General features: G+C 44.5%; 6 protein-coding genes across 6 annotated transcripts; 4 read left to right on the plus strand and 2 right to left on the minus strand.

Moving 5' to 3' along the window:
* Window positions 1–775: 775 nt before the first annotated feature.
* Window positions 776–2,452, plus strand: FOMMEDRAFT_151246 (uncharacterized protein; the record flags this gene model as incomplete). The annotated part of the gene is made up of 1 exon (XM_007262285.1): window positions 776–2,452. The coding sequence occupies one exon, from the start codon at window positions 776–778 to the stop codon at window positions 2,450–2,452; it is 1,677 nt and encodes a 558-aa protein (XP_007262347.1).
* Window positions 2,453–2,704: 252 nt separating this feature from the next.
* On the plus strand, window positions 2,705–3,712 carry FOMMEDRAFT_25480 (uncharacterized protein; the record flags this gene model as incomplete). Its single annotated transcript, XM_007262286.1, has 1 exon — window positions 2,705–3,712. The coding sequence occupies one exon, from the start codon at window positions 2,705–2,707 to the stop codon at window positions 3,710–3,712; it is 1,008 nt and encodes a 335-aa protein (XP_007262348.1).
* A 715-nt stretch (window positions 3,713–4,427) lies between these two features.
* Window positions 4,428–5,573, plus strand: FOMMEDRAFT_74587 (uncharacterized protein; the record flags this gene model as incomplete). The annotated part of the gene is made up of 1 exon (XM_007262287.1): window positions 4,428–5,573. One exon carries the CDS (start codon window positions 4,428–4,430, stop codon window positions 5,571–5,573), a length of 1,146 nt encoding a protein of 381 aa, XP_007262349.1.
* A 180-nt stretch (window positions 5,574–5,753) lies between these two features.
* On the minus strand, window positions 5,754–7,007 carry FOMMEDRAFT_131181 (uncharacterized protein; the record flags this gene model as incomplete). Its single annotated transcript, XM_007262288.1, has 1 exon — window positions 5,754–7,007. One exon carries the CDS (start codon window positions 7,005–7,007, stop codon window positions 5,754–5,756), a length of 1,254 nt encoding a protein of 417 aa, XP_007262350.1.
* Window positions 7,008–7,387: 380 nt separating this feature from the next.
* FOMMEDRAFT_116822 (cornichon) lies at window positions 7,388–8,630 on the minus strand. The gene is made up of 6 exons (XM_007262289.1): window positions 8,482–8,630; window positions 8,265–8,326; window positions 8,115–8,183; window positions 7,926–8,038; window positions 7,680–7,802; window positions 7,388–7,618 (listed from the first exon to the last, which is right to left on the minus strand). The coding sequence occupies exons 1-6, from the start codon at window positions 8,492–8,494 to the stop codon at window positions 7,585–7,587; spliced, it is 414 nt and encodes a 137-aa protein (XP_007262351.1). The 5' UTR covers window positions 8,495–8,630; the 3' UTR covers window positions 7,388–7,584.
* A 1,018-nt stretch (window positions 8,631–9,648) lies between these two features.
* On the plus strand, window positions 9,649–11,421 carry FOMMEDRAFT_25484 (kinase-like protein; the record flags this gene model as incomplete). Its single annotated transcript, XM_007262290.1, has 8 exons — window positions 9,649–9,756; window positions 9,821–9,994; window positions 10,049–10,182; window positions 10,360–10,443; window positions 10,503–10,637; window positions 10,761–10,876; window positions 10,949–11,031; window positions 11,089–11,421. 8 exons carry the CDS (start codon window positions 9,649–9,651, stop codon window positions 11,419–11,421), a joined length of 1,167 nt encoding a protein of 388 aa, XP_007262352.1.
* Between the last annotated feature and the right edge of the window lie 1,450 nt (window positions 11,422–12,871).

Raw genomic sequence — 12,871 nt, forward strand, 5'->3', positions numbered from 1 at the left:
AAGACTACATTGAACGGCCTGAGAATGCGGTTCATCCTTTGTCCAACACAAATCCCACTCGCCAGAAGAAATGAGGCAGAGGCAGCTGGTGGTGTAGGGGTTGGGACTGTAGAAATGGCAGTATTATTTACTATTTTTGTATTCTATAATTTAAATATAATTATATTCGATTAATTATTTGATATAAAATTGTATAGTAAGCAAAAGCAAGCTATTCAAATACTTGTAATGACTTGTAAGCATTATAAGCAGATATTACACTGTCACAAATTAATAAGTATGTCTTAACCTTGTAATTTAGGAAGTATATTATAATCACTTGTATAACTTGACAATTTATAAAATTATATCAGAAATTGCCAAGTTTTAAAAGTATTTTTTCTTGCTTATTTAACATTGTACTTTCCTTACTTAACCCCCCAGGAAGATTATAAGTAATTGGACAAATTTTATAAAATTTATAAAATATACAAGATTACAAGCAAGTATAATACTTAAGACTTTTTCGTGATGACACACTGTCCTTTGTTTGGTAAGCCATAAGCACGTGCTGAACAGCGTGACTCAGCGATATATGTGACGTACGTCACAGCAACAGATGAATTTGAGCAATAAGTACAGAGACGAACTTTGCAGGTTGACCGCCACCTCCCCTCGGCACTCTCTACTTTGCACGCCTCGTCATGCCATCGCACGGTATTGTGGAGTCTCTCTGCTTCTCCCACTTCTCTGTCATTTCTCTGGCTATTTCACTACATTATCGGAAAACATTCTTATGAAGGGCGGTGACCGCCTCTGGAAACAGCGTATATCGGCTTTCCTCTCGTCTTCCAACCAGCGACCCAACGGATCTTTCGGAGTAGAAAAGCCAGATTACCATGATGATTTCCCACAATACCCCGCAGGCCATCCACTCCAGTCCTACGCACGTACTAGGGTATTAAACATTCCCGAGTTACTTAGCATGATTTTCGAGCACTGTATGCCAGCTGAAGACTTACCCACGGACAACCCGCTGTCTCCACCACGTCTTTTTACCAACGTATGCCATATGTGGCGTCAAGTTGCGCTCGCCACGCCCCGTCTCTGGTCCCGACTGTACCTTGTCTGCTTTCCTAGTATTCCATGCAGGATGCTTGCACTGAGGCATTTCACTGTGCTGACAGATTGGTTTGAACGTTCTGGCGCTTGTTCTATTTATTTGCGTCTACGATATCTCGGGAGCTCTGCAAGTGATGTACGCAATATCTCGTCAATCCTTGCTGCTACACTAGGGCACGCACACCGCTGGCGAGACGTCGACATCACCGCTCCGATGCCATGTTTGAAGCCCATCCTACAATTACTTGGTCATGGGACGCCCGTGATGGAGACGTGCCGGATTACAATAACATCTGCAAACGCACCTTCTGAACAGGAAGACTTGGTTGTTGACTTGGATAACTTGATCGCTTTTCGACTAGGGGCTATCATGTTAGACTTGGAGGGGGCTAAAGAACTGAAACATCTATATCTGAAGACAGATGCACTAACGGATATAATTTTCACAAGTCTTCCTCTATCCTTGGAAACACTCAGCCTGCATAATTATGATGTTCTGCTTGGACCACCTGGTTTAGGCTTGAGCCTCCGAGCGTCGAGCCTGCGAAAGCTTAGTCTTCACTCTCAGATTCATATTTCTCTCCTTGGGCAACTTGCAGAGGCCTTTCCGCGTCTTGAGGATGCCTACCTGAACATTAAGTACGGAATGAACTCGGAGTCTGCATCCAATCTTAGCTTTGGGTCGATCAGGTTTCCAACGTTGCAAACACTTACGTTACGTGCCGTTAGCTTGAGTGGCACTGCGGACCTTCACGCACTTGGCGTGTGCCTTGACGTCCTCCAGCTCCCAGTACTCGCAAGACTATCGCTCTCAGTCAGCTGCTCTCGACAAGGACGGTGGACTGCTCTTTCCCGTCATCTTGCTCGTACACGGTCTCCATTGACTGAACTCATCTTCATGGGAGCATATTTTACAGAAGGAGAGTTCCTTGCGGTTTTACGGGAAGCGCCGAAGTTAGAAAGGTTGAAGATGTTTGTTCGCCTGAGTGACCGTGCCTTGACAGCACTGACACTATCTCAATGCAGAAATTCTACCCAAGAACAGCAGGTGCATACACAAGGACTTTGCCCTAACTTGCAATACCTTGACGTTCCCCTCGCAAGCCCCTGCTCCCCCGAGTCAGTTATTAACATGTTGCTTTCCCGTCGCTCTGAGCAATGTTTGTCGGGCGACAATATTCATGAAAACCCAGTGGTTGAGGGTTATGACCATACACAGGCTCGTCATGCTCAACTCGAAGAATGCCGGCTGATCTTGTCGGAGCCTGGAGCTATCGAGCTCATCGAACGTCACCCTGGTGTCGTTCGTTGTGTTGATCAGGGTCTTGTACTGGATCTACGAGGCTTCTGACCTTTGATGCTGACGCATTCATGTCACCCGAATATTTGTAACGGATCAATCGCCGACCCGAATGTGTTACTGGTTCACATTGAAATCATATTCGGAAGTACATGCTTTGGACCAGTCTGATGCAATGTCGCGGACGGGATCCTCCATCCAGTCAGGTTGCTAACAACGCATGGAAGTATGTCAGCCTCGTTATAAGAGCGATTCCGTACCTTCTACGCGCCTGATTAGGTGCAAACACCCTTTCATAACGCAATGGCACTGGTACAAAACTTGAGATTCGCTCGTGTACGCGCCATTGCACTTTCATATACAGCAGCTATCTCGGTTCTTACTTTCGCTATTGGCATGTTCGTACTCCCAACTGCTGGCAATAGCTACACACCGGCGCTCTCGATCATTTCATGCGCGTCCATCGTAACCGGCCTGGCGGCTTCTTGTGCGCTTTTCCTACCTAGACTCAAACCTCGGAAACGGCAAAATCCCTTTGAACGCAGACGGATATACGTTGGCGCCGAGGCTATATTCTGCGTTGCGTGTCTGCCTCTGCTTTTAACTGCTTTGTCACTGGAGGCAGAACTCGCATCTCCACAAGATTCATCCGCGGTGTCAAACCTAAGCAGTAACGCAAAACAGGCTTTTAATCGAAACGGGGGACGCACTTTGGCAGGACTACTTCTCTTGTTCTCCGGAAGCACATTACTTGTCGCTTTAATTTATACCTGCATAATAATTGGTCTGGCCGTGTACACGCACCTCCGAACCAAACAAACAAATATCTGGTTCGCCGACGCCGCTGCGCACGCACCAGCTTTCACGTTCCCCAAATTTCTGCGGTTCTTGCAAGTCCAGGAAGACGAGTCCTCGACTGAGACAGATATGGAAAGGGCTAGACGGTTACCAAGACTCCAACTCGAACAACTCGAAGCAGATCCAGGTGTGATCGCACTCGCACGTCAAGTACAAGCCCGACATAGAACGGTGCATACACTCGCGACGGACTGCAACTGTGGGGAAAAGCTTCCGTGGGCGCCAGCGCATCCAGATGAGTATAGAGCACTTTCGAGAGTGTATGCACGAGTTTGGACGCTCGTCGCGGAGCAAGAAGCTATACAACGAGCTGAGCGAGCACAAAGGTTAAGTCGGGGACTGTCTCAGAGGCAGGAGATCAGTGTTCCAGTTCCGATATTCAGAGTGCCTACGGAACGTGAACGGCGAAGGACAGTGTATATTGTGTCGTTTGATGCTGTATCTGCACGCTGAGGTTTTTTTAATGACGCTAGAACAGTTTTTATTTTATTTTTCAATTTCCCTTCCGCACTGAATGTACATTACTTCATACCGTGACGTAGTCGTAATCGCTTGCTTTCGCTCCTTCGCCCTTCTTGTAAATGTGCAACATTGGAAGAATATATTTTTACCCAAGTAAGCGAATCCCATGCATGGCCAGTCATTCTTTGACGCCATCACGTGCCCAGCGAATCTTCAGTCTCCACCACCAAATTTCGTTCTTCGTGCTGGTACCTCACTCCGTTCATCAGCCAGTCCTCCAAACAGCAAATGCAGATACAGGACTGACTGCAACAAAGAGATCCGGAGAAAAAAAATACGAACAGACTGAGCAAGAAGCAAGAACAAAATGAAGCTAGCACTTCAATGGCTTCGTGTGGCACTCGCGCTCTACATCTCCCTCGCGGTTCTCTACACGACGAACTTTCTCCTTTCTCCGCTTATACGCGTCGCTTTTGGCTATACCTCTAAGGCAAATCCTGCTTCTGCTTCGACTATTGGCTTATTCAACAAGTTACGCTTCTCTTGGCTGTCTCCTAGACCTCAGGTCTCTGACCTATCTGAGATTGCTCGCAACTCGGACCTGATCGCAGGCCTTCCTTTTGCAAATCACAATAAGGATATTATGTACTGGGATACTGGACTCATACCAGACACGTCCCACAAACACGACCACACTCAAGTCTCCATGCCTGCTTCTCTATTCCTCAACAAAGCCTTTGCGGTCTCTCAAGAACATCTTGCTTTCGGGGATACAAGCAACCTGGACGTGATCCCATACTACTATCGCGCCTCTAAATCACATAAAAAAGAGGACATAACAATCGCTACGCTCGTGACCCGGAACAGGTTCGCAGTGTTTAAGCAGCTTGTGGAGAGGTATCGCGGGCCGATATCGGTGACAGTGCACGTTTCTCGTGCGGAGCTGGCCGAATCGAGTTCGGGCGGGAAGGGCGTAAACTTCCTCGATGCGTTGCACGCGCTATACTCTAGCTCACCACTGATGTCTGCACTTGTGGACGTACATCTCATTCTGACGCCCTCGCGTAACGATAGGCAATTCAACGCCTGGCGGAACGCCGCGAGGCTCTTTGCACGTACAGACTACGTCATGATGCTCGACGTCGATTTCGTTCCATGCACCGACTTCCGCACAAGACTTCTTCACACACCCAAGACAAGTCCCATCCACGAGTTATTACGCAGAGACCGCGCGGCACTCGTGATACCTGCGTTTGAGTATGTCGAGCACAAGGACGGTACAGACGCACGTACGTTCCCAACAAGCAAAGTAGAACTTATAAAGCTGTATAACGAAAGTCGGATTGGGATGTTCCATGCTACCTGGTCTCCGGGACATAACAGCACAGACTATGAGCGTTTTCTGTATCATTCTCAACCGGGTGAAGTGTACAAGGTTTCTCCGGCGCATTACCAACACGCATATGAGCCATACGTAATTTTTCGACGTGATGGGGGTGAGAGGACGATACCGTGGTGCGATGAGCGGTTTGTCGGGTACGGAGGGAACAAGGCGGCGTGTTTATACGAGATGTACCTCTCTGGCGTGGATTTCTACGTCCTCTCCGATGACTTCCTCGTACATCAGTCGCATGCGTACGACGAGCAGGCGAGGAAACTCGAGCGGAGGTATAATCGAAGGATATATGCGGACTTTAGGGAGGAGGTGTGTTTAAAGTATTTGATGGCGTTTAGGGATGAAGGAACGTTGGGCGATCCGATCGCGAGGAATGCGATTGAGGAGTGTAAGAAAGTCAAGGGCGTTGCGAGGGTTGTGTCGATGGTATTTCCTTTGTTGTCTATCTCACGTTGATGTTGAACTGAATACTTTGTCTCCTAGTTGCTAAAAGGATATTGATCGTATGATATTGTGATCGATTGGGGGTAGACTGGTATACAGAAAGCGAAGTAAATCAGAACGGCTGTTAATCCACGATGTATGTTTCTACGTAGCAGTTTATAATGAATAAGTCAAGGTGGAAAAGATCGGTGATTACTTGGAGGAGTTGAAGAGCTCATGAAGGACTCGTCCACCAGTCTCAGCAGCGTTCGAAACATGCTCGACAGCAGTGAATTCATGTCCCTGTAATCTAAGTGCTTCAAGTACGAAATCACGGTATTTGGGTATACCAACGAGCGAGCCGCCAAATATGAGCAGGGATGACTTTGCGGGAATAGCATTTGGGCAAGCCGGATCCGGTCCGGAAGGACCTTCGAGGAGGATTGCAATTTGGGAAGCGAGTTCCGCAGATGTGGCTTTGAGTACGCCAAGTGCGAGTGGGTCGCCGCCACTGCTTTTAGCAGTGCCGTCGCCGAATGCGGCGCGTATTACGAGCGGGGCGAGTTGGCTGAGCCGTTTTTCGCGCGCGATGGTTCGATACATGGATAACACGCTTCCAGGCGGGACGTGGATATTGGCGTGATTCAACACCGCAGTGGACGGGGGATCCGCATCGTGTATGATAGCGAGCAGCTCCGGTGCGCTCTTCACGCCGAAGAGGGCCAATACCCGTGTACGGAGGTCGTCAGACTCGTCTGTGTCTGAGGGTGGTGTGAGAGGTGTACCGGAAAGGACGGCAAGCTCATGTTGTCGGAGAAGGTGTCTAATGGCTTCGCGACCGATGTGGAATCCACCTCCTTCGTCGCCTAAGATCCATCCCCAACCGCCAACACGTGCGATTTCCTGCGGGATGGCGTCCGGACCGGGTTCGCTGTTGGAAGTGGTCGGGGTGAGGCGGAAGCTAGCGGCGATGGAGCCCGTACCGCCGACGACAGCAACGCAGGTACGGAGAGAAGGGTTATGCTTTGCGGCTGCGACTAGCGGCGCGGCGAGGAGAGTCGTGTCATTTGCGAGGGTGAGGTACGGTCTTGCTGGCGGTAAGGATAGGAGAGCACTGAGACGCGGGATGATCTCCCCGACAGCTTCGGGTGTGTCGACACCGGAAACACCGAACCATGCTGCAGCAAAGTACTTCTTGTTGGAGTCTACGGATGGGAGGAGAGACACTTCTTTGTCAATTCCTCTTGCATTGTGGAGGGCTTTCTCGATACAGGAAGAGACCTCGTTCAGAAAGCCATCGAGACCGAGATAAGAAAAGTTGGAGGGCCCGCCAGTGACACGCGCACAGATGTCGCCCGTGCTGCCGTCCGTGAGCGTGACAGCAGTCTTGGAACCACCGCAGTCGACGCAGAGGTAGTACGTCTTGTGCTCAGGAGCAGCAGGGGATGCAGGGGACGTGTTCTGCATTTCTGTGTGGGCGCTGTTGGAACTTGGCAGCACATCGTCTCAACAACTCGGAGAGGCTCGTTATATGCGCTACGCGTATCAAATGGGCACGCGTGTCGACGCCGGCCCTGAAGAGCCACGTATAAATTTTAGGAGTGCATCGCCAGTTCTTGTTCCTCGTGCGGCGACACGGTTCATACGATTCCCCAGTGTTGCTCATGGCTGCATCATCCTCTCTACGTGGCCGTTTGAGTGTCAGGCCGTGTCTAGATCAACGTCTTTCGGCCGTCTTAGCACCCATTTCGACAGACTTGTGATTTCTTACAGTCGGCCGATGGGTCGGTGGGTTCCGTACATTCCTCTTCTCTTTCCAACCATAAATATACTGCTTTAGTAGTAGTGGATGAAATATATAAGCTCTACCAGATGTACACACAAAACAAACATGGTTTCGCAGCAGAATGCAACTGATGTAAAAAGAAGACTATTTGCCCTGTAGATTGACCGTCCAGCGTCCCCTCATTCCACCCCTGACGCCCCCCCTCTCGACTCAGACATCCTTCGCTACGCACCCATCGCAGTCACCCAGCAGATACCTTCATTCGCTTTCCGCAATCAAGGCAACAATCATTCTACATAACAATTTCAGTACGTGCCCAGGCGTAAAGTCAGGAACACGAAGAAACGACGCACCGATAGAGGTAGTAAAAGAAACTAAGCAAATAAAACCCAAGCTTGAAGAAAGCCTCCTTTTTATGCCCAGATAACGTACGGAAAATCTCCGTTGCGTCGTACATATGCGTTTTGTTCATGGTTCTATATTCGAAACATACGTTCATCGTCAGTACAGTACATCTTATATCACCAACCAGCAGAAGAGGTAAGACAGCCGAAGGAAGGAAGGAAGGAAGGAAGGAAGAAGGAGAAAAAAGCACGCACTTGTTAGCATTAAAAGCAACCAGCGGCGCATTAAGCAGGAACGCCGTCCATTGACCAGATAGCAGGAATAACAACGTCAGGAAAGCATGTGCACCATTTTCAGGTAACACAAACTATGTGTGTGTGCATCCAGGACGTCAGTCAGTTTAAACTAAACAACAAACTGGGCACGTGCCACGTGGTACGCACTTGGTTGAGCTTGTTGCAGAGGTCGATAGGATTGATGTAGTCGCATTCGAGGTCGGAGAACATGATTATCTATATGAATAATTAGATATGTCAGTTTAAATCGATACGGTATGGTATTGAATGGGAAAGAATGAGCGAAGAGAGACGTACAAAGAAGACCATCGTGAACAGAAGCCCGGCGGCGAAGAGCACCGAGAAGAGGAATAACCAGCCTAATATGCAGGGAGCGTCATTTCATCGTAATTTTCGGGTCATTGCAAAATGGGAATGCATGTCGGAATATTAGAAAAGAAAAGGGAGAAAAGAAGAATCAGCAAAACGAAACGCGTTATCAAGTCGAAGAGAAAAGGAAGGATAACCGACAGACCTTCTCCAAGCATCGCTACTTGCTTTTCTCGTTTATCCTATATTCGCAAGCGCAGCAGTCGTTGAAGATACAGGATCGTGAACGGTGCGTATGGCGGGGGAAACGAGACAAGCGCTGGAAAGGGCGGAGTAGGACTCAGGAGAGACGAGACTAACGGACGCGTTGAGTTGACGCGCGCATGCCCAAAACATACGTCAGCTCGTCACATCACTTATGTCACTCAGAGATCAATAATATTACATAAACACCACCCATAAGTGCATTAAGTAATTTCCGTAAAGGTGCACATTTCTCACATTGTTCAATCAAACACTCCCAATTTGTCACATCTATCCGCCAACTAGATTGTCAAGAACTCACACCCGCTAAAGGGCCTGAACAGGCTGTACAACTCAGTGTTCAGGAATTCAGGAATTGCTATCAAGTTGGACGACAGCGAATCATCTGTCACTTGCTTTTTACAGGCCTTTGGCTTTATCCTCCTCAGCAAAGGCCCAATAACCAATGGGACAACAGATGGATTTCTAGATTTTTAAACCAAAATCCATCGCGTCTTATCTTTTCAAAGCTGTAGAGCATGCTTGTATTTAAAGAAGGAGAGCCAATTCAGCTCCTCCATGCATCATAAGTAGATCATCTCTCGTAGACGCCTTGCTTCAGCCAAGTCCCACCCATCAGAACAGGTCTGACTGCTTCTCTAGTCTATGGCTCATTGACACATTGTCTCAAAAGGCATTCATCTACTATGCAGTGCTTCGAAATTATGAATGACAGGCTGCAAGCTGGACTCATCATTTACACTCAACAAGAATGTTCCTGACCTTGAAGAGCCTGTCAAAGACAACATTGTATGTATATGCTGTGGGCTACTTTGCCCATCACCATCACACTATGATGTTATTCTGATGTGCCGAAATTGTAACTTTGCAGATGTAATCCAATCTTCTGACAATATTAGGTCAATTCACAGGTTATATTTGCACTGCCCCCTTCTGTTCCCCCCCTCCCCATTGATATTCTTTGAGTAAAGGAAGCTGTTAGTTCACAATATTAATGTCCCTCCCCTCTAGAATCAAAGAAAATGAACAAACAGCAGCAATCCAGTACCAAACAATACGTACATTAAAAAACTTGAAGCCCTTGTTCCGACATGAACGAGGTCCGCCTATGTTCCGCGACAAGTGGTTATGGGCAAAGGATACAAATAAGCAAGACATACCACGACAGTTTGAATGTATACGCGAACTTCAAAAGGGAACTTCTGCCACTGCATATGTACGCCGTACTACTTTCCACCTCTTAGCTGGTTTTCCGGAGATTGACTGTATAATACAAAAAGGTCATGAAACGAGAGGACCTTGTGCAAGGCGAAACAAGACTGTTTGTTGCGAAAGTGATTGATAAGTTTATAAACCATGAAGGGAAACGCAGAACAATACCGGAAATAAGAGATTTTGTGAAAGACCTGAAGAATGAAGCACGAATTACGGCAAAAATGCGGCATAAGAACGTAGTACGTTGCAAATGATCAACGGACGGCGTATGCATGACTGACCATGATTAAAAGATAATGTGCTATGGAGCATTTGAGAACGACAGGGAATGGGTACTAGTATTCGACTATGCAGAAGGTGGCGAACTCTTTGACCGACTAGAGAAAGTTGAGTATTTCAGCGAGGAAATTGCTGTTCACTATATAAGGTGCGATAGTATTATTCACCATTTTCTGGATAGCACTGTGCTGAAGTTTAGATAAAGACAAATGACCGAAGCAGTTGCCTATCTCCATTCAATGAATATTGTTCACAGGGACCTGAAGTGAGACTGAAGCTACAATAATAGAACAATGTTTGTGTACTAACATTGACATGCTGTCAGACCTGATAACTTCTACATAAAGAGAGCATACAACGAACATACACCCTGTACTAAGGATCGTCTTTTACTTGGAGACTTTGGATAGTATGTAACATGCCATTTCTGACAAATTATATATACTCAGCAATCTAAACCCCTTTCAGTGCACTTCAGCTTAAGAGGGATACTATATTGGACCGGCCATGTGGAACTAAAGATTATGTAGCACCTGAAATATATAGAATGGACGGCAAAAGTCTGAAAAAGTATACAATAGCAGTTGACATCTGGTCATTAGGGTAAGTACAGGGCACTGTGATCAATCCAACACACAAGGTTCATTAACACTGTTACATTAGAGCAGTAGCACTAGAACTTTCAATTGGATATTGTATTTATAACACTGTAAATGTCAACTATAGCAAATATAAAGGGGAGGATAAGGAGAGTGTTCGGGTACTCTTGGCAGCAGTCCAGATAACTGATGAACATGTTGAGAATGTCCTTTCAGAAAGCAAGTCATACTTATCTGACACAGGTGAAAAAAAAACTTCTTTTTAGTTTGCAGATATTAACTAATAAATTGCTTGATTACATAATACGTACACAGGAAGAGAGTTTTTGCATGGTTGCCTATGTGTAAATCCTGATGATAGAGAAACAGCAGAAAGACTTGTGAAAATAGTAGAGCAGGTTAGAAGAAAGTCTATTATTTACTACTTTAATGTGACTCATACATTTATTAAATAGTGGTATAATGAACAAGCAAAGCAGCATGGTCTCAATTATTGGGACTTTAACACAATGGAGACATGGAAAAAATTCATGAAAAAGGCAGTTGAGGAAAAGCATAAACAGGATATTAAACAGACTAGTCAGAAAGCTGAAGGAGCAAATAGTGAAAAACTTAAACCAAGAGATACTGAAAGACACAAAGACCATAGGCATAGTAGTAGTGTATTGGATTTACTCAGGAGGAAGTCAGGAGAACACATGTATAGAATCTTGTTAAGACAAAGTAGTAATAGTAAGAGAACAGAGAACACAGTCAGTGAAAACCATAGAAAAGGGAGAAAGAAATAATGTAAAAGCAGTACAATGTAATAGTAATTGCACATAAGTTATAGCTAGATTGTAAACTAAACACTAAATAATTAATATCCGTATCTTGAGAAGTAGCTAGCTTGATAGTTGTTCTTCGGAATATACTTATAATTTCTTAAGACTGAATAGACTTCACTGTACAATAATTGCTCAAAAATGTGGATAGAGGAATAATCAGCCTAATGTGCAAGAAGCATCATTTCATCATAATTTTTGTGTCATTGCAAAATGGGAATGCATGCCGAAATATTAGAAGAGAAAGGGAGAAAAGAAGAATCAGCAAAGCGAAATGCATTATCAAGTCAAAGAGAAAAGGATAACCGACAGACCTTATCCAAGTATTGTTGCTTTCTCATTAATGCTGTATTTGCAAGCACAGGAGTCATTGAAGATACAGGATTGTGAACAGGGCGTATGGTGGGGGAAATGAGACAAGCATTGGAAAGAGCAGTCTAGGACTCAGGAGAGGCAAGACTGTTGAGTTGACACACACATGCCCAAAACATATGTCAGCTTGTCATATCAATGTCACTCAGATACTAATTACTGTCATGAACCAGTCCTTGTAACACCACATTTTAATTCCAGATTTATTTCATTGCTTCACACTTCAGCTTCAAACAAAACGTATTTTCTAAAACTAAACACTGTTGGTCATCTACTATATGTAAACTTTTGTAGAAAACAATTGAGTATAGAAAAAGAGAAAAGGTAAAGATAAATAAGATAAGTAACTATTTAGAATAAGAATTCTAGATCTTTTATAAGCTTTATGTTTTGTAAGTTTATAAAAGTTTTTAACCCAATCAACTTTTATCTTATTCTTTATATAACTTTTCTTTAAATAACCTATACTAATTAAGTTAGTCAGTATTATGTAATAAACTTACCTAGCATTTAATTTGTAAGTAGACTTAATATTATTAGTCTAGAAAAGTAGATTACTTATAAAGTTACAATCACATAAGGCAAATTCATATTATGTATTAACTAGAATTTTAGTTAGAATATAAAAGTAGTTAATTAGAACAGCTTTCTCACATTCTAATAAAAATTCTGAGTACTTTCAAAATTTGATCTTGTCTTATATAAATTACAATACATTAGAGTAACATTGTATTATAATAGTAATAAGTAAAGTAGCTTACAATCTATCAATACTATAGTGTAGTACTACTGTTACACATTAAGAGTGTTTAATTAAACAATGTTATAAAATAAATACAGTTTATTATCTCTTAATTGATTTTATAAATAATATCTTAGTTCAGTCATTATGTTTTAAAAAAAAGTTGTTTCAATATACTATTATAAACTAGTCCTTATAATACTCTATACTAAGCTATACTATTTACAACATTCCTTTTTTTAATCCTGAAAATATATTACTCTAAGCTAGCCTTTTCTTCTGTAAAAAGTCTTGTGTAAG

Source organism: Fomitiporia mediterranea (assembly GCF_000271605.1).
Source record: "Fomitiporia mediterranea MF3/22 unplaced genomic scaffold FOMMEscaffold_1, whole genome shotgun sequence".
Taxonomy (NCBI): Eukaryota; Fungi; Basidiomycota; class Agaricomycetes; order Hymenochaetales; family Hymenochaetaceae; genus Fomitiporia; species Fomitiporia mediterranea.

Coding starts and splice junctions, on each gene's coding strand:
- FOMMEDRAFT_116822 (XM_007262289.1), bottom strand. Junction 8,184..8,264: donor TGTTCACGATGGTCTTCTTT/GTACGTCTCTCT, acceptor TTATTCATATAG/ATAATCATGTTCTCCGACCT. Junction 8,039..8,114: donor TCTGCAACAAGCTCAACCAA/GTGCGTACCACG, acceptor ACACACACATAG/TTTGTGTTACCTGAAAATGG.